The sequence below is a fragment of the Synchiropus splendidus genome, chromosome 13 (assembly GCF_027744825.2).
Source record: "Synchiropus splendidus isolate RoL2022-P1 chromosome 13, RoL_Sspl_1.0, whole genome shotgun sequence".
In the NCBI taxonomy this organism is placed as follows: domain Eukaryota; kingdom Metazoa; phylum Chordata; class Actinopteri; order Syngnathiformes; family Callionymidae; genus Synchiropus; species Synchiropus splendidus.
In genome coordinates this window covers 21,495-41,548 of record NC_071346.1, presented here as the reverse complement: position 1 = coordinate 41,548, position 20,054 = coordinate 21,495, and the positions used below count along the sequence as shown (strand labels likewise).

The 20,054-nt window shown below is 41.7% G+C and overlaps 2 protein-coding genes across 4 annotated transcripts; one reads left to right on the top strand and one right to left on the bottom strand.

Annotated features, from left to right (window-relative positions):
* Positions 1-1,963: 1,963 nt before the first annotated feature.
* irf4a (interferon regulatory factor 4a) lies at positions 1,964-8,852 on the bottom strand. 2 transcript variants are annotated; one of them, XM_053883552.1, is made up of 9 exons: positions 8,822-8,852; positions 7,545-7,742; positions 7,303-7,489; positions 5,721-5,794; positions 5,457-5,613; positions 5,002-5,079; positions 4,542-4,937; positions 2,933-3,045; positions 1,964-2,219 (listed from the first exon to the last, which is right to left on the bottom strand). In XM_053883552.1, exons 2-9 carry the CDS (start codon positions 7,740-7,742, stop codon positions 2,070-2,072), a joined length of 1,353 nt encoding a protein of 450 aa, XP_053739527.1. In that variant the 5' UTR covers positions 8,822-8,852; the 3' UTR covers positions 1,964-2,069. The 2 variants fall into 2 exon arrangements, with proteins under 2 accessions (XP_053739527.1, XP_053739528.1); XM_053883553.1 differs by having other exon boundaries at positions 5,457-5,589.
* A 3,530-nt stretch (positions 8,853-12,382) lies between these two features.
* ripk1l (receptor (TNFRSF)-interacting serine-threonine kinase 1, like) lies at positions 12,383-19,807 on the top strand. 2 transcript variants are annotated; one of them, XM_053883551.1, is made up of 11 exons: positions 12,383-12,445; positions 12,680-12,843; positions 13,717-13,873; positions 14,061-14,198; positions 14,599-14,830; positions 15,535-15,684; positions 15,784-15,860; positions 15,929-16,004; positions 16,074-16,655; positions 16,727-16,882; positions 17,404-19,807. In XM_053883551.1, the coding sequence occupies exons 2-11, from the start codon at positions 12,683-12,685 to the stop codon at positions 17,682-17,684; spliced, it is 2,010 nt and encodes a 669-aa protein (XP_053739526.1). In that variant the 5' UTR covers positions 12,383-12,445; positions 12,680-12,682; the 3' UTR covers positions 17,685-19,807. The 2 variants fall into 2 exon arrangements, with proteins under 2 accessions (XP_053739526.1, XP_053739525.1); XM_053883550.1 differs by having other exon boundaries at positions 12,386-12,843; positions 17,404-19,801.
* Positions 19,808-20,054: the final 247 nt, after the last annotated feature.

Here is a 20,054-nt window from a genome sequence, read left to right as displayed (position 1 = left end):
GGAATGTTTCTTCTCTGATCATCCAATCCATCCATCATCCATCCAGCAGAGTTTTGGGGCTTCCATTTTCTCTTTTTGCATGGGTTTCCAGAAAAGACTTGAAATGCAATAACGTGATCATATCTAGTTGAAGATGGAAGACGCATTTCTCTAAGTCTCAGGGGAAACCAAGAGTCCCAACAAACACAAACCACAAAGGTTTTTCTTCCCTTATTGAGAGTGCTACTTTCAGATCCTCAGGAACAGGTGAGTTCCCCACAACATCTGAGGAGTGGGACCAGAGGTCATATCAAGTCTCCATTCTAAAACTAGCAAAGTGCTCAGCATCTGCACATAACAAAACTCCCTTAAACAGCCCACAAAAGCATCAAGCATTGTGACTTCACTGGTAGAAAACTACACTTTTCAACTGATATTGCCGGGCAGGTGAAAGTGAGTGAAGAAGAGCGCGTGATATCCACGTGGAATTTCAGCATATATGTAAGCAGATGACGTGACGCGATCCACCGGCGACCACCAAGTCGGAATTGAAGTCATGCTCATGTCCCAGCACACGATGGGATGTAGAAGTTGTCCAACATGATTGTCCATAGATAAATGACAGTGAGCGAAGCCTGATGGAATGATGATGATGATCTGGCCATCAAAGCTTGTCACAGTCATATATGAGGTTGCTGACCAGGATGGTGGTTCCCCTCTTCTAAAAGGGGATGATATGTCTTGTTCTAGTCACCGAAGCGTTAACGTATTCAGCCTCATATGCAAAGTCAAGGAGATGCTGCAGAGGAACAGGTGTCAAACCTCAGATTCTGGTGTTCAGTAATCAGGGGCTGCATGCAGACCCTTGTGTTCCAACTCTCCTGGGGTTAAATAGGCTGAGCTCCTAACCTGAGTTTGGACAAGTTCAGGGTATTTTCACACTGAGTCTAAGTCTAAGTCATTCATTTTTTTAAGCCCAAGCATGCTCCTACCTGAGTCCACATCAACTGAAAAATAGTCATCGTATCCACTTTGTGGTGCACGTGTCCATCACATTCTACTAAATACATCTGTATTTAGTCACACCTATCCTATTTCCATGCACCACGTGCAGGAACTCCATAGACTCTCTCCCTCTTGACACCTATTAAAATGCAAGCTTCCACCTTGTAAATTTACATGATGTACGCCTGATTTTTTTATATATGATTTCATATGACTTTTGTTCATCCTGCTGGAGCAAATGTTTTTTTTGAATAAATTGATCAATTCCGTTCCTATGCTGCTGGAATATGAGTTGCATATTTTTGGTTTGCAATATTATTTAATTTTTTCGATTTTACATCTCTCCTTCTTAATGAATTTTTCAATGGCCATTGTCCCATATCCAATTAAAATGTCTGTGTTTATCTGTTTACCTATTTGTCAAACCCAAACTTTCCTAGAACCTTGACAAGTTAGGTTTTGTGCTGCTGCTCTGAAAAACTAAGAATAATGAGTGCCAGTACTGGCACCGATGTTGCAGTTATGAGTCATATAGTTGTCATAGATCAAAGTTTGACTTGTTTTCACAGGTGCTTGAACATTCATTATCTCAATAATGAATGAACGTTAGGTTAATAGGTTAATATCATATCAGTCACCCAACAGCCTGTTATGCCGAATGCATTTATAGAGTTTGTCTAAAAGCTACGTGGAAGAACTGCACTGAAGAATCATTTTTCAAACTTGCTTTATTGTTGCGGACCAGTTACAAGCGCACATACAAATAAAATCCAACATGTGGCGTTTGAAAGACGAAGGTACATTGGTGCTTCAGTCAGTATATAGAAACCTGGTAAATCTGAATTCATTCATTCTCTACTTTGTCCCTCGGTGTTTTTCAGAGGGGCCATTCTTCCTGTGCACCTGTGATTGTGCTTCCTGAGTCAGTCAACCCCCCCCCCCCGCGGCGCCCCACCGAGCCCCCACCCTCAAACCGCATCCTTTACACTGTCACACGACTTGTAAATAAAAACTACAGAGTGAAAAAGCGTTCAGTGCACTGAAACTAACAGTAAAATTGTTGATGCAAACAGTAAATTGGTGTCTCACTCCTGTATTTGCTGAAGGGCTCTCTGAGATGAACAGTCAATGGTTGGGGAGGAGTTTTGCTCTTGAATGTGATCGTAGGCACGTAGGTAGTGACTGTTGTTCTGCTGGTAGAAGTAGACCAATTTTCTGGCAAACATTGGCTCCACCTAAAGTGAAATTGAATCATACATTCAGTACTGGGAAAAACAAAGACCTCCCACACCAGGGACTGGATCTAGGTTGACCCCAGTTTCAGTGTGTTTGACTATACCTAAGTAGGTAAAAAAAAAAAAATATCAAGGAAATGCCAACAGCAGAAACCACCCAGTCGTTTCATGAGGAAGAACTTTTCAGAAGACACCACTGAGCTTTGCTGTGGCAGTCGGGATTCACATGATTATTTCGGACATGAAACAATTTTGTGTGACACGTGATTGAATCACAATCATAACACATTCGTCTGAAACAACGAACACCATCTTCCTTGGTTCAGCTTGGTTCAGATGTTTTATATCAAGGGTGCCCACACTTGTTCAGCTTGCGAGCAACTTATAAATGAACAAGCTACAATGACCTACCTGCCATATGAATGAATTATAAATATACCGAGTATTCTTCATTTATTTTCAAACAGTGCATTCAGTGCTTTATAAATGAGAAAAGGCCTGTTACTTCTTTGGTCCGATGTGACGCGGCTCAATATCTTTGCGGCGTGAACCTTGTTTGCATATAAAAACCTGCATTGTAGTTATCAACCAGTGTGGTTGTTTGGCTGGACTGCAGAGCATCATGGATAGGCAAGATAGGTCAAGATACAGAGACAGACAGTTTGAGCCCATTTTAGCAACACACACCTAAATTTATAAATTATGTTTCATACCTGAGCAGTGATCATCTTTCTCTGGCGGTGGAGGTCGGGGTACTCCTCCCCGAAACAAAGGATTACCTGGCATCTCGGTAGATGGCGACCATTGTGGACATACTCTTGGATTTCTGCGTGAGAGCACGATTTTGTCAAATGTCACAGTTCAGATCATGACATTCATGTTTCTGGAAATTACAATGATGATGGAAATGTTGGTGAGAAAAAACGCACACAAACACTCTCTTATCTTGATATGTGGTTGACCTCAAAAAGTAGGTGGGGACTCCACACGCCGTAAGCCCCTGATAAGAGTGAGACCTGCAGCTACAAAGGCCTGGGATTTACCCAAATGTAGCACCTGCTGAGGCGCTCTCATCGTTCCCTGCGTCATGCGCCACGCCAACATCAAAACAACCACAACGAAACTAAACAAAACAACAAAGCACCTCCAGAACAGACACATATTAATACAAACGTCGCTGACCCTTTGATTCTGATCTCGTCCTTTGTATTCATTCCCATCGACAACCTCCGTACCTTCATCTCTGACACTTCATGGGTGTGACTGCTACCATCTCATACAGCTTCCCTTCCTGTCACAGATCACCCCTGTCCTTCGTGTGCACCCGTTTCACCCTACCTGCTGTCACAACAATTCTTTCTCCTACAACAATTAACAGTAATTAACACTAATTCCCAGATGACTGGGTGTTACATTCCAGAACTGCTATTAGTTAGGTTTTCCTCACCAGAGCCATGCTGGGACATCCAAGAATCAAAAAGAAAAAAATGTCAGTTTTTGTTGTCACTCATTTCATAAACTGATGCCCATTAAATATATATAAATTGACGACATATAAGGTGTATATATGTCAATATTTCATAAAATATTGACAACAGCCCTGAAAATAGCAGCAAAACCGTGTAAATGCAGGCCCTAAGGACAGCAGAACATTCACTTACAGCACAAGACACTGCACATGCGGCAGAAAATCAGAAGCTCCACTTAGGTCCACATCATCATAAACCGTGAGTGGGCAAAGCATACAGAAACAATGCTCCTGTTTGGACTGATGAGAGAGTGAGACTTTGGATGTGAGTGATTTTAATTTGCAGGTGTGTTATTACAAGACCATAAGAGTGCAACAAGCTCCTGCTCCGTGTCACTTTTATCTATCAGGAGCAGATGGCAAAAATCGAACGCATTGTTCTTTTGTGCTACTCAAAGGAAGTTATGGTATAAAATACAAATGTTTTGTAAAAACCAGCTGAAATGCCATTATTCAGTCAAATGAACCACCGGCACCTAGTTACCTAAGAATTCGCTCCTTTCATTTGAGTTCAGTATGAATGCAGTGAAATGTATCCCTCAAGTCCAGTGGTGACAGCAAAATAACAGCATTAACAGCTATACGAAATGTAAGTGAAATCATAAAGTGCCTAACCATAATGGACTTCAAATACTGACCGTAACCCCATTCATAATGCAAGTGTTAGGCTGATATGTCGCAGTCATATCTTCTAGCTAAATGTACATGTTGCCAATGTACGACCAATCATATAATCCCCTGGTTACATATGCACTCACACACGCACACACACACACACACACACAAAAGCTTACCAAGAAGAAACTGGTGTGTGTCAAACAGTTTGCACGCCTGCTCCTTCTCCAGCTTGTTTGGTTTATCGGTGTGCGGGGCCAGAGGACCCTCCCAGTAAACTCTGGTTTGACAGAGACGCTTTGCATACATCCCATCAGGAGTCATCCACAGCAAAACCCCACGCTCCAGCACATTAGGAAGCAGATCCACACCCTGTCTTTGAGACTCAGGGTACGGGAATGGGAAAAGAATGACCTCGGGCCCGCTGTGGAACTTGTTTTCTGGGTGAGTGGCGGGGGACGACGGTGAGGAGGCTGAGTGCGAAGAGGAGGTAATGCGACAGCCTTCGAAGCTGGTGGTTGTTACCTCCTTGACCAAAGACTCTCTGTAGAAGAGAGAGACGTGCAGGCTGAAATCTGCGGAATAGACAAGAAGAGATGTTGAAAAGAGTGTTAGGAGATCAAGAAGAAAATGCTTTACCTGTGATGGCATTGTTGTGCTCCATGGCATATAAAGGTTGAGCCTCTGAAAAATAGCTGTGGAAGGAGAGTTGAAATCCTGCAAAAGAAAAAGAAGCAAGCCAATGTTCTACATCAGTCTCTGCATCTTTTAATCGCCCACGTGTGGACCCAGGCATAAAATGATTATAACATTTGGAGGTATATGCTGCAATCCCTTTCATTTTTCTCTTGTATAACTCAGTGGGAATGCATTTTCCTGTATGTCAGTCTATATTCATCCATGTGCACGCTTTCGAACACAAACATTCTAATACTGATTTTTGTATTTTTGTATTTTCTTTTAACAGGTACTTTCTTACATGAAAATGTATGTGAGTCAGTCTTGATGTGTAACATGTTTAACAGAACGTTTGGGTCAGATCGGTGAATGTTAAAAGAAAGACTAAAGTGAAGCTGCTTGGTGTGCATACCTACCATTCTCAGGCCCAGGCCAGGCCCTGCCATATGGCGAAGGGTAGTGGCCCTGGCCATAATGCAGGTCTGCATGGTGTGGAGGTGGAAGGCTTGCTTGCTCTGGTGGTTTATAATCCCGCCACTCTCGTCTGTCCTGAGAAAGCATGTAGCTGTGAACCTTAGATCAGAGGGAGGGAATGTTTGTTTTTTTTATCAAATCCTGCAATGCATTGAGCTGATTCCCTTTTGATTGTTTATCATTTTTGTTTGTTTTTTGTTGCTGACCTGCCCATGCAGTGAAGACGGGACGTAGCCCATACTGTCTGATGCTGTCTCCTCCAAACTGTTCATCTTCATTCCTAAAAAAAAACAAATAATTTTTCCATATTACTGAAACTACTGGCTGAAAAAGATCACATTTAATTGGTTGAGCGCTCGCCTGGTCGAAAATGTTTCACAATGACACAGGGAATACATTATTACACGTGAAGCTGGGAAGGTTGACCTTTTTTTTTAAATGAGGATATGTGCCTTACTATGGTTAGTATCAATAGCTGCATTGTCTGATTGTCTGTGGGTTTCTGTGAAACTTAACTGTGGCCACAATAACAATAGCTGCATAAAGAGGATTTTCATATACTGTTAAATGCTAAATTATCCTTGGGTTAATCCCACATGTTTAACTTCAGTGAATATTTAACTAATATCTATTGATCAGTTTTATCAAGAAGTATGAAACAAAAGATGCAATTCTATCATATTATTTAAATTACATATTTGCCCAACTGCATCACTTAAGACATTGTGGGATGAACTGAAATGACTGATATACACAGGTCTTGAGGTAAAACAAAACAAAGCATCACACAGGCCGCTGAATATCAATCGTGCTCAGATGACGGTCGCCTGCTCACAGCGAATGCACCCTGCACTCAACCGAAGCCCGCTAAAAAAAGCACAACAGTGTTTTTGGTATATGCGCTGGCTTCCTTTGTATTTCCTGCGTTGACAACCAACTGCAGTCTTGCATCTGTGAAAAATTAGTTGTTTATTACAAAGTCCTACCAGATGAGAGAGGTTACTGTGAATTAAAAGAAAAAAACCTGGAAGTTAAATATAAAATAAACTGTGGAAAAAAAAAATCTGTGTCTCTATTCGTCTCTAGTCTTAAAGTTGCAATCCAGTTACGGCTGACGGAAGTATTCAAATATGTTTTGGACTGAGAGGAAATCAGAGTGTCCATGTAGAAACTTTTGAGCTGCGCATTGAATTGAATGATTTATCATAGAAGATTCTGACGAAATTGTCATGGATGTACAGCATGGTCAAAAGTACAGTAAGGAGAGGAACATAGCATCTGACGTAGGGAGTGTGACTGAATGAGAATGAGAGACTGACTAATATGGACACAGAAAAAAAATCATTTGTGAGAGGACACATTTATTGGAGGGAGACGGATGGATGGATGATGGGTGACAGTACACCCCTAACCCTATAACTGATGGATGAACCGTGGAATGCTGTGATGGGTGGGCTGAATTGTGTGCAGAGGAACAGATGCATGTGAAAAAGACCCAAAACACTGTCTTATTAGATTGTAATAGAAAACAAATGGATGGCTGTCTGGATTTTGAGGCTGTCCACCCAAGATTGAGAAATGGAGAGATGACGTGATGGAGGGAAAGAAGAGATTTGTTGATCTCAACACGTGGGAGGCAAGCAGATGAAATGGTGAGCGGAGACATGGTGGAAAAGATTGGCTGGATGGAAGGGAGGTCGTTTTGATAGGCTGGTGCGGAGAACAAAAGTATGGACAACAGTTTGGAGAAAACGACGGGTTGATGATTGGTGTACAGATGGTCTTTACCTCGCTTGGATCCTTCTGGGATGATTCTGTACACCTTGTACGGTTCTGAGATGTCCAGCTGACTTCTCTCCACCAACTCATCGAAGTCATTACTTTTGTTCAGAGCACAGCGAAGTCTTGTCTTCCACGTGGGAGGATCTGGTTTGTCCACACCTTCCTTGTACTTCCCTTTAAACATGGCCCAGGCCTGAAACAGACTATGAGTAGGCTATACAACACTTCCTTTTTATCCTCGACCTGACCTTGAAGAGGGCAGCGTCGTCTTCTCTGTTGTAGTCCTGCTTGCCTGCGTGTTTCCATGGGATCCGGAAGATACTTTTTTCTTCATTCTCCCACACGAGGCCAGGATATCTGCCGCTGTCAATCTGCTCAATCAGCCACTGTCTCAGTTTTCCGTTTCCACAGCTGACAGACAGACTGCTGTCCTCGTCCAAGTTCATCTGATCATCAGGATTTTGAAAAGCAAAACAAGAAGCATTTCATCTATTTAGAGATTGAATTAAAGATGGAAATCTAATCAGATCCTCATTGACTTCAGCCACTTCAGCCATAATATTTGCGACGGCTCCGTCCAACACAGTTTTCACTGTCCGTCACAAACTGCCCGACTCCTCTCCATCTCCACTGTCTGTTATTCTGAATGAATTCATGTTTCACCCAATACACTTAAAATAAATACAATAAACTGCGGCCAAATAATTAGGAAACCACCTATAATGACAATGATGATGATCACATTTTTTATGTGAAAATTTGTTGGTAGTTTGTGTTGTATACAACATATTGATGAATTACGTTCATTAGTGAATATTATTTTCTGAATGTTGAATAACTGTCTTATTCTTCTTGTTGGGTGGGTTTTCACTCTCAATCACACGTGTAAGCTGAGTAGGAAGCCATATTGAACTAGTATCCATTGATCAGTTTTATCAAGGAGATATGACTTCTTGAGGAAAATGCAAGTCTATGATTTTATTACATTTCTGAATCACTCCGATATTTGAGGATGAATTGATGATTGACTAACTCTAGACAAAAAAACAAAGAACAAGCCACTTGACTTGGCGGGAAGGATTTGGCCACCTGGCCATGAGTTGACCATATGCGATTGTTTGTGTATCTATCAGGAAATAGGTGTCGTCTTTATTTAGGAAAACAATTTTATCAACAAAACATGGACGGATAAAATACCACACTGTGAATTGACTTACCCAACTATGTAGACACGCATGGACTAGGCTTCTAAAGTTCTATCAGTGGAGCATCTGCTAATAGTTACAATACATATCTTATCTTGTATAAATGTGTCTAAGACGCACAGTACAGCAAAATGTAAAATGCTGACTTTTTAAAATGAGCCTGGTGTTGAAATCATAAAAATATTGAAATTGATAGAAATGGTGATTAGAGGCGATTGCATTAACTATTCTGTCATTCATGAATAGACGTATAGTATAACTCTCTCTTTGTCATCTTACTCTCAATATAAAGGCTCAGTTTAAGTCAAGAGCAGTCTTACCTTTTACCCGGCCAGTTTCCCCTGTGGTAACTTCTCCTCAGAGAACTCGATTAGACCTTGACTTTTGACAGGTAGGAGGGGACCTAAATGTTTCACTGAAACCTCGCGAAGTGGGGAAACCCTCCAGTGATGGTAGAGGGAAAAAATGGTAAAGCTTTGAGTGGAAACCATCCGCATGTACATTTCTGCCAAATCTTGATTTTCTCATACGGAGTGAGTCATTTCCAGTAAAGATGTTAACTGGCTTGTTTTTGTGAAAGTCCCAGTCCACAATGCAGCGGTTAATTTCGCTTTTAACGCCCTCTAGCTGCCGTGCAAATGACGGCAGGAACGCGCAGATACGCAGACGTATATGTCCAACTGTTTCCATGAACATACTTTTCATTCCGTTTGGATCAGTAAAATAATTCTCCTGTATAGACTTATTGAATAAAAGCACATTGCTCTTATTGCATAAGACCAAAAGCAAATGTTATGCTTAATGGTCTACGAGCTGTAGGATTCAAACCATTTTAAACCAATTTAATAATCACCATCCACTTTTCGGTCATTTATATTCCATCTTTTATTGAGTTATTTTTATCTAATTCAGTCGGCACTATTGGTCTTTCCACCATGAACTTGACCAGCCGATTCCAGGCAAATCTATGATTTGAAAGCTGCAGTTCTACTCTCTCTCTTAGGCTGGTGGCAGAGGTTTTTGTATCAGGGGTAACCAAACTGTTACAGAAATGACCAGACATGATGGGTGTGTGATTTGGTTCCAGCCCATCCAGCGCAACTTCACCAATTAGGTGTCTGAATATTGAAATGATTTGATTTTCAGTCAGGTGCTGCATGTTTAAGACCACGCCAGATGTGTGTTGTGTGTGTCTGTGTGCGCTGAGTTTCTTTGACACTACACTGAGTTACTGAGACACTACATCCACTATGGCACTTTCTAAAATAGTATTGTTTCCCCTGCTTTTGATATTGTTGCGTCCACTATTTTAGCAATTCAAGAATCAGTTTCACTCTGAAGTGCATTCCTTTACCTTCTGAGGATGTATTGATCCAACCTCTCTGTGGATACCAAATCTCGACTCTAGTGGTCTGAGTAATGTCAGACCAAGCTCAAACTTACGCTCTTTGCTATCAACTCTCTTTTCATCATCACTGATGCTGCCTGTCTCAGTGAGGCTTTCTACACCCGAGTCCTGAGTGGGAATCGAAGATACTGCTCTCAGCTGGTTTGTCTCTTATCCCTCTGTCAGGACATCTTCCGTCACCAAAGATTCGTAAAAATATGAAGAAATGTATGCGCTAAGATTTCACGTTGCTGACACCGTAGATCACCATAGATCACAACAAACACATGGCAAATCATTGTAGAGTCCCCAAGTGAAAGGAAGACTAATCGATCACTCGTATTGTTAAAGCTGGAGTAACACCTATGGAGGTTAAATTTGAGCGCACCTTTTAAGTTAAAATGTTAATATCCAAACTCATCTGTATTTCAGAGGTTCAGATCATTTGAGAATACTGTGATAAACGGGTGGGTGTGGGAGTCCTCAGCCATCAGCAAAATTCTATTTCTATGCCTCCACATGCACAGTCCTTTTCTGTGCCACCCAGACTGATTCTTATCAAAACAAGGACAAAAATGTTCCACTGGTCAAACCATTTGACAGACATCAACTAGTCTATGAACATATCAAAAATGAGGGTGTCGTGTGTTTTATAATGCCAGCATATGTAACAGAACATTATTTGGACAAAAGAATGAGTGTTATTTAACTGCCACACTTTTGGGTCCTCGCTGGTTTTGTCTGGGCAGAAATATGTCATTTCGTGATGGGGCACAATGTACCAGACTCAGCAGTGACATGAGTGATTGCATGCCTATGGCACGGATATTCTGAGAACCCAAGGCATTGTGGCACAGTTATTAGGATGTCAACCTGAAGATTACACTGTGCTGACTCAGCTAGCTCTGTTCGCTTAACAGGCAGCCTCATCTTGCACAACCTGCCCGACTGGTCTGAGACCAGCATCTGAGATTGGAATGGCACTGTTATAGACCGGCAGGATGTGTGCGATGATGTTTCTGGCCAGCTGCGCTGTCTCTGCCGACAAAATCACAAATGCAAACTTGATGATGTAATTTCCACTGGTTTGGGTCTGGTTTGAAGAAGTACACTTAATACATGCACATTCTAAAACAAATAATCAAATGTGTTTTGGAAAAAAAAAAAAAAAAGAATATATATATATATATATATATATATATATATATATATATATATATATATATATATATATATATATATATATATATATATATATATATATATATATATATATTTCATTTATATATATATATCAGTACTAGAAGTCGGTTATGTTCCACAAAATGAAAATGAAAAATTCAATTACGATACACAATAAAATAACAGTACTAACAAATGAATCACAAGTGTGTTGTTTGTAACGTGTTAACTGTAATATTAAATGTAATCATGTGGATTAAGTCACCACATTGATTATTTTGAAGATCTACGGATTGTCAATAAAGTTGTACCTTCAAAACACGTACCGTTAATACAGCTTCGGAAACTCCAGGCGTGTTTTGTCCCTGTGGAGTAACTGTAGTGACGTCGTCAAGCTCGTCACTCCCGCACATGCGCAGAACCCATATGGTGGCTGTCACCGGTCATGTAGCGACACCAACGACTGTATTCGTCACTTGGCGACTAAATAAACTGTAAAGCGTTCGATTTCCTACCTCGTCGCCATCTCGGCATTGTAGTTCAGGTTTCTTTTATTTATTCGTCTATATTTAGTTATAAAATACAACCCAAGTGAAGTTGTTAAGAAGCCATGTATTGCGTGCCCCCTCGCCTCTAACCTTAATGATGATAATATGATAATGATGCATTTGGTGGTGTCCCAGTCAAGTTGTAGATAAATTGCTGTTGTGTCAATGAGCATTTGGCCACATTCACAGCCAGACTGCCTTGATGAACCATAGGAATTTTTATTTGGCACTGACTTCCCAGTGACATGGATAGAAGAGCGACATATAAACGGTTCACGGGCTCTAAGCCCTTCTTGTATTAGGACTTCTATATTTACATTCGCAAAGCAACAACTTTTAGATATGTAGATTATTGTTGCGTGCGTTCGATTGGATCTCCTCCTTGTCACTACGATGCGATTCAACAAATTACCAGCAGATGGCGCCACCACAGTTTGGGAGCAAAAATGATGACACAACCCAGTCGTTGGGTTTTACCTGTGGGGTGAATTCAGTCACTCGATCAAGAAAACATTGGTGATACGATTGAGTGATATGACAACGACCACTCCTTAATTTCTCGGCAAGATGGCTCGCTGATACACTTATTTTGAAAACGCATCACTTATCCGGTCAGAAAATACGACCAAATTGGTATTTTATGTCACGTAAAAATAGTTAAGTCGTGTTTAGAATCTAAAATTGCATTTTATAATCAGTATATACAGGCATACACGCTTTCGAACAAGGAGGTGTCATGTGACGAAACTGCCTGCATTGTCTGATTTCACAGTTGCTTTTCGTCTTCCTGTTTCGGTTTGGGACTCGACGCGTCGAGGAAGTGCGGGGTTTGTTGTCGAATATCTTTCGCGTATTCTTCTTTTTGTACCATTCTTTTCTTTTGTGAAGACAGTGTGATGTTTAGCATTTTCAAGTGAACTTCAGAGAGGCTTGACGCCTTGTAAACACGGTGGTCAGAAGTTTTGTGGGGGGCAGGGCGACTACTCAAACTCGATCAGTTCCTCTTGTGCTCATTTTCTTTCAACGTCATCACATACTATCGTGCTCGCTTGTTCATATAGGGGATGGCCGTGGCGACGGAGTCCTCGCTTCGTATGCGACCCTCGGATCTGATCAAAAAGGACCATTTGGGTAGTGGAGCGTTCGGAGACGTCTACCTGTGTTACCACGTCACCCTCGGCCAAGTGGTGATGAAGACCCTGTACACGGGCTACCTCGGCAGTAGGTAGGTTCATTTGAGCCCCCTGCTCGGACCTTCGCTGGACTTCCCCGAAACGGAACCTCCTCCCGATGTAGACGCAAGGCGCGTGTCAGGCTCGCCACCGAAAGCTTTGACTGTCATTCACCACATAATGCGTTACTGGAGCTGAACAGACGTACACTTACTGTATTTTAAACAGACGGACAGTAGGAGGGACCAGATCACGTCAAACACGACCCTCGTAATAAGTTGCACAAGCAAGTGATGAGACCTAAACTGCATTCTGAGGGCCGAGTTTGTCCCGTCTTCACTACTCAGTGACGCATATTGTCGTTTTTTGACGTGTTTCGATAGTGATGTAGTTTGTCAATCAATCAACCACCACGTTTTTTTTCTATGTATATTTCCTGATGTTTTGTCATTGTTGTTGTGAAAAATGTTCTTGATAACGTTATATATATATATATATCCATTATGGAGATTTTTAATGTGCATCTATCTGTATTTTGTGCAAGTCTCTTCTGATTTTAGGTGAATGGTTAGACTGCATGCTCTGCATGTTATAGAAACAACGTACCTGTACATATAAGGCTGCATTACTCATTAACATGTAGAAATATGTCCCTCTGCTGGCTGACGGCAGGAATGCGTGTATTTATTTTGGAGGGCTTTAAGTGCAAATGGTGATGAATGCAGCAGTAGGATGAATGATTTGACAGTGATTATTCCGTAAAAGCACATACCATCCTTTTTAGTTCAGATGAACTGCAGAGATAAAACAAACTTTGAAGTGGACTCACCAAGACCTCTAAAAAGGGAAATGCTGCATGTGAATTTCAGGTAAAATGACCTTGATACCCCAAGATTCTGTGCTCATTTTCATATTTCTTTTCCCAGTGAGAAAACACGGTTGCTGATGGAGGAGGGCAACATTATGGCCAAATTGAACCATGAGCGTGTGGTCAAGTTGCTGGGAATCATCATAGAGGACCACAATTGCTCACTGGTCATGGAACTAATGCCCAGGGGAAACCTGTGGGTAATGCTGGAGCGAGTAAGTGAAGGATTGTGTTTCTTGGATTGTTTGCAACTGCTTCTTTTTTTCTTTAATCTCTGCTGAACACAGAAGTGACACTGAGGTGCCAGTCAATGGTAGTCCATCGTGGTGTAATGAAATACGCATGCCACACACACACACATATATATATATGTGTGTGTGTGTATCACATTCTCTTTTTCAGGTGCGGGTTCCATTGTCAGTTAAAGGAAGAATCATCCTCGAGCTTTTGGAGGGCTTGGTTTACCTCACGCAGAAATTTGTGCTGCATAAAGACATCAAACCAGACAACATTTTGGTGGACAAAGATTTCCACATAAAGGTATGGTACAGGGTTTGCAGCAATTAAAAAAACTGTTTTTTCATTTGTCCGGCTGGAATGTGCGTCTTGAGTTCAGCGAGCAACAAACTTCAGGCAGTGCGATGTTTCTTTCGGGATTTTTCTATTAAAAACACGCGATTGGAATGTACATCTCCATGATGCGTTAGGTGTGAGCAGCTTGTTTCGATGTCGTGTAATTTGTTTTAAAACGTTTTATCACGTGAGATTTCATCTTTAAAAAGAGATCATTGTTCTGAAGGCGTAGCGGCTTTCATCTAAGCTGCGGTGGCACGCCACGATAAGTCATGTCACAGGAACTCTGTGGTGGCAATGGTGTCTATGTGATGCAGTGAATGTGTATCAGCCTGGAATTTCACCCCAATCTCCTGTGTGTGTCCAGATTGCAGACCTGGGCCTTGCCACCTGTCAGACATGGACTAAACTCACCAAGGAGGAATCGCATCGGAGGAGTCGTCTGGGGAAGACGGCTGGCGTGAGAGGGGCTGGCACGCTGAGCTACATGGCCCCTGAGCATCTGGAGAGCATCCACAACCGCTCCACTGAGAAGTCTGATGTGTATAGCTTTGCCATTGTGATTTGGGTCATCCTGACAGGCCAAGAACCATATGCAAGTGAGTTGATGATGTTTGAGGTCTTTGACAAACTGAACTTCATATAGTCTTGAAAAGCTTGAGCTTGATGCCAAACGCCAAGAACGAGGACTAATTGTTTATGACATTATTGGTGAAATTTGTGGTAGCGCGACACTTATTTTTAGCTGATGGTAAAAGCTTTAGCTTCAGTGGTGGTATTCTCAGCAAAATGCTTTTGCTTTCCAGACGTTTTGTGCAAATCCTTTGTGGGTTAGGGTCCGGAGTCAAAGGAGAATTCAGTCCAGAATGGCCACATTCGCCACGACATTGGAAATGTCTGGAGTACTGCAACACTTGACGTCACAATGTTTATTGCAATAAATAGGCAAACCCAGTTAATGTGTTGTGGCGCCTGCTCCGGGAGGAACACTGAAACGTTGCAGAAACATCTGTATTGACGCAAATGGGGGCATGCGGATGCTACTTTGTTGTTTTTAGCTATCGCAGGTGGTGACCCAAAAGTAACACACTGTAACACCTGCCGTGTACCTGCCAGCTATCTTCTTCAGCACATGGCGGTCTGAGTGAGCTGCCCATCTCCTCCCTGTACTTCTCTTCTGATGAACATGAAAGTAGCAAACGTGACGCGCTTGTCCTCTGGCTGTCGCTCTCTGAATAGAACTCATTGTGCTTTATCGTGCCCAACATATCACTACTTCTTTTACAAAAGCATGTTTCTACAGATGCGCGGAATGAAGATCAAATTGTCCAGTGTGTTCGGAATGGAGACCGTCCGCTCCAGGACTCCGTTCCATATGACACGCCCAAGGCGATTGTGGAGCTGATGGTGAAGTGTTGGGACCCAAAGCCAGAGAACAGACCAACATTTCAGAGTAGGGTTTGTTATACAAGACATTTAGCAGATACATTTTTGTTAGACTGAAAATTCACTATTATCATGTTAATCCTGTATGTTTATCTGCTCGCTACAGAGAGTTATGATGACTTCTTCACATACTACACTGTAAACCTAGAACCATGTGTAGAGAAGGATGTCCAGTTGCTCAAGGTAGCTATACGTGAATTCAGGCCTTCAGAGAAGTCTGATCTGTATTAAGGGTTTTGATGTTTCTTCAGCAATTGTACGAAGGACCTGAAGAACTTGTACAGAAGTTGAGGTCTCTCCACATTGGCAATGAATATCTCACACAAGGTACACAGCACATTAAGCATGACTTTGACAAAAGGTTCTTCTGTCTGATGATCATTTGAAACTTGACAGATTCTCCATCTCCATTGTTGAGCACTCAGAGACCAGTGTCCATGCCGACTGAGATGAGTGTTGACGACTTGGAGTCCAGCATACAGACGGATGCTCGTGCAACTAGATCGACAAACGACTTGGAGGAGAAGCTGAATCGGGAGCTGCAGTACCACAGACATGGCAGCTACATGGCTGAGAATCAGTTTGAATGTGCTAATGGTCTCCAACGAAGCAGCTCCAATCATTCCCTGCAGAGACAAATGAGTACTCCAAACAATGCTGTGAGGCCTACAGAACAAGACACAGCGTGCTCAATGTCGTCTGTCCAAACATGGAGCAAAGTGCCACTGGGACTGTCGAGTCAGGAGGGCATGAAGTGTCCTCAGGCGGAGGACGATTATGACTTATTTGCATCGTCTTCCAGTACACCGTCCCAAGTGTCCATGTCGGCCAGCAGCATCTCTCAAACTCCACTTCCACAGTCCCAGTTCCATCGTCAGAAGTCTTGGACAGCTCACCCGGTGAATGAAACGGCAGCTCCAGAAGGCACTTGCGGCCGTCTGTTATCGTCCTCCAGGTCCATCTCACTGCAGGAGTCTAGTAAGCTGTCAGCTTGGCATTTTGCAGCAATCTGTGAAGTAATGATAATTATTTGTTTGACTTCTCTTCAGCTGTTCCCTCTCTGTACATTAAACATGCCAGAGGAGTCCAGATTGGTAGTAACAACACCCTCCATTTGAATTCTTCTGGATCCCCCTTCAGTTCAGCATGTGGACCCTCAAGCAGTATGGCTTTCACTCTCATCAAGGATGACATCAAGATTCATGGTGAGACGTCTGTTTGTATATGTAATGGACTTCATCAGTCTGTAGTTTCATCTATAATGTGTCTGCGTATTCAAACATATGTGTGTGTGTGCGTGCGTGCGTGCGCCGCTGCCTTTCAGCAAGAAGGTTTAAGGTTCAAATCCAGCTCTGGGCTTTCCTGGGTGGGGTTTGCATGTCCTCCCTGTGCCTTTGTGGGTTTTCTCTGGATACTCTGGTTTACTCCCACAGCCTAAAGACATGCTCACTAGGTTAAGTGGACACTCGGGGTGAATGAAAGATGTACTTTATTAGAATATATTTGCAATTGGTCTGGCGTCTGGGTATCTTGAATTGTGGTGAATTGTCATTGTTGTTCCAAATTCTTTAACTTGTTTTACTTGTAAATAACGATTGTCAAGGACAGAATCGGTTTGCATATATGATGTACTGTAATTGTTCTGGCAAGGGAGATCACCAGGTAGATCACAATAGCATTTGCGATGGTTTTGAAATGACAAAGTAGTGTGTTCTGTGTTTTGCAGAGGACTGTCCCGTGTATGACAAACATTTTGATTATCTGGTGGAACACATGGGGAACAGCTGGAAACGCTGCGCTCGGCGCTTGGGCTTCTCAAAAGTGGATATTGAAAAAATTGAGTACGACAACCGACATGATAGGCTTGAGGAGCTGGTGCACCAGATGTTCAAGCGGTGGGAGATGAGGGAGGGACGGGTAGGATGTACGATGGGAAGGCTTTGTTACGCCCTCGAAGATCTTGTGAACGTAGAGGTAATTCAACACATCCTGATCAATTGCCATTAGAAAGAAGTGTCCATAAAAGTGTATTCCTATTGATGTGTCTTTAGTATACATGTCAAGGTGTTATTTCGTTAATTGTAAATCTCATGCTGGCCAAGAGCTATTGGAAGTGTTTGTGATAACACTGCCAAGTTACGAGGACTAACCTGCCTCTAGATGCTGCTGCCTTTGGGCCACACCATTGCCAATGTGCAGTGAATATTGTAAGAGTCTTGACAGTCATCAAAGTCAGATTTCAGGTCAAATAAAATGCCAAATAATGTTTTTCCTGGTTACCAACAAAGGCAGGAGGGATTGTGAGAGTCAAAGGAATCAAATGATGCAGGAGTAAAAAATATACATTTCTACTGCCACTGTCTTGGTGATGTAGATTACGTGAGTATTTTCCCGTACACTAACAAAAATACAGTACACAGTGTAAATAAAGGTTTTCCCATTCATTTTTTATGAAGCCAAGAGGCATCGTATAGCAATAAAGAGCATTGTGTGTTTTCTTTGTGAGCACTATTCGTGATACAGTATTAGTACAGAGTATTAATGCTGAAAGGACTGTGCAGGGTCTCACAGAGATGTTGTTCTTTTGTCCACTAGTTTTTAATAAACCTCAGCAATAAATATAAGAGAACATACAATCTCACCGAACCTTATATTATACATCTCTTATATTCACTTCCCTGTCTCTTTTATTAAAAAATAGCATGTTTCAACATGTTGGCTCGATAATTACATTTGTAAAATGACAACATTCATTTTTGTTGGCAAGGTGGAAAATAAAATGAGCAAATCTGTGACAATTCTGTTTTTCTGTTGACTCTGAATGTAATACAACTGTGGAACACGTTTCATATTTCTTGTACTAAATTATCTCATGATTGACTGTCCCGACAGGAAACCACTGAAACAGCAACTAATATGCTCCTCTGAGCCTTGTTTGATCTTGAGTTTATCATGGCCACCTGTTGAACACATTAGTATGTGTTTTGTTGGGATTTAAAAGAGGTGCTGCCTTAGGAGCCCACACTAAAGCCCCAGCTTAGGTTTAGGGCCGGGGCAAGGGACCGGTTAGGTTGAGAGCCAGAACAGGGGTAAGGTTAGGGTTTGGGTTAGGATCAAGAAAAGGTAGTGGCTGGCTCCCACCCTCAGCCCAAGGATAAAAGTTTGGGATGGTTGTCTGATAAGATCTTTCATGATCATGTGTATTTATTCATTCATGTATTTATATTATCTCTCTCTCTCTATATATATATATACATATATGTGTGTGTGTGTGTGTATTTATTATATATTTATGCTTTATCTGTTTTTAATCAATTTTTACTTATAGCGCATGTTGCTAAATAACTGTCGTGATTGCTGACCACCCATGTTGTATGAAGTGTGCATTAACTGGTTTCCCCCTATTTTTCTTATGTTTAATAATATACCTGTGTTGTGTGAATGGTGTTAATAAGTCATTTTTTGTTTCTCCCACATGTTTTGCATGTGATCAAGTAGACTACCTTGGTTATTGTAACATGACTTCCCCCATGTGTCTCAAAGACCTGTCCGTGAGTTGTGCTGCGAATCCATTTCATCTGTTTAAAGAAGTCATCTTTTCTATTCCAATGTTTCTTTGTTTCCAATTTGACTCTGACCAATAGATCTTGCAGGTTTGGGTTATTCAATATTTGTTCTTTGTTTTGTAATTTTGTAAAACAATTTCCTAATCTTTTTATGAGTATGTATGATGACGCTGAGAAGGTGCAAACAAAAGGGAGACGTCAGCAGGCGTCTTTTCCTGGAGGAAGGTCTTCAGACTGTTTCTTCAAAAAGACCGAGAGCATCCTCTAGTGACCAATGCGCGGAACAACACCCTTGTCGCAGAGAGGAAATCTTTCTGTGTGCAAATCCGATGGAATCTCAATAATTGGGCCTTCACTATTCCAAAATAAGTGGGTGGAAATTATTTTTAGGAAGTAAACTATGTGTGTACGTTTGAAAAAAACAAACATATGTGCAAAGTGTTTACCTTTATAAACTGTTGTGTCTAAAAAAAAATCAATGGACTCCATGTTGGAAACTGACTTAACTTTTATTGAGGGGTTGTGACTATTTAACAGAGCTAAGAACTTCTCATACTCCCCTTGTGTGTCCGCCCAGGTGCCCCAAATGTCATCAAGATATTCTTTGAACAAATCGTCTGCTGTAGCTCCAAAGGAAGTGCTGGATTCCTCTGCTTTGTTGTTGGATGAATAGTTCCTAAATATGAGTGCATGAATCATGAGCAAGAAGATCTTCCAGGTAACAGGCGCTGTATTGTTTGCTTCTCTCTTTGCCTCCCCTTTCTGGTGTAGAGTTTTGTTCAGTTCTGTTTCCCGTTCAAAGAACTAATCG

Coding starts and splice junctions, on each gene's coding strand:
- irf4a (XM_053883552.1), bottom strand. CDS start 7,742: ATGAACTTGGACGAGGACAGCAGTCTGTCTGTCAGCTGTGGAAACGGA. Junction 5,795..7,302: donor CCCAGAAGGATCCAAGCGAG/GTAAAGACCATC, acceptor GTTTTTTTTTAG/GAATGAAGATGAACAGTTTG. Junction 5,080..5,456: donor CTGGCCTGGGCCTGAGAATG/GTAGGTATGCAC, acceptor TTTCTTTTGCAG/GATTTCAACTCTCCTTCCAC.
- ripk1l (XM_053883551.1), top strand. CDS start 12,683: ATGGCCGTGGCGACGGAGTCCTCGCTTCGTATGCGACCCTCGGATCTG. Junction 14,831..15,534: donor AGGCCAAGAACCATATGCAA/GTGAGTTGATGA, acceptor ATGTTTCTACAG/ATGCGCGGAATGAAGATCAA. Junction 16,883..17,403: donor GGATGACATCAAGATTCATG/GTGAGACGTCTG, acceptor TGTGTTTTGCAG/AGGACTGTCCCGTGTATGAC.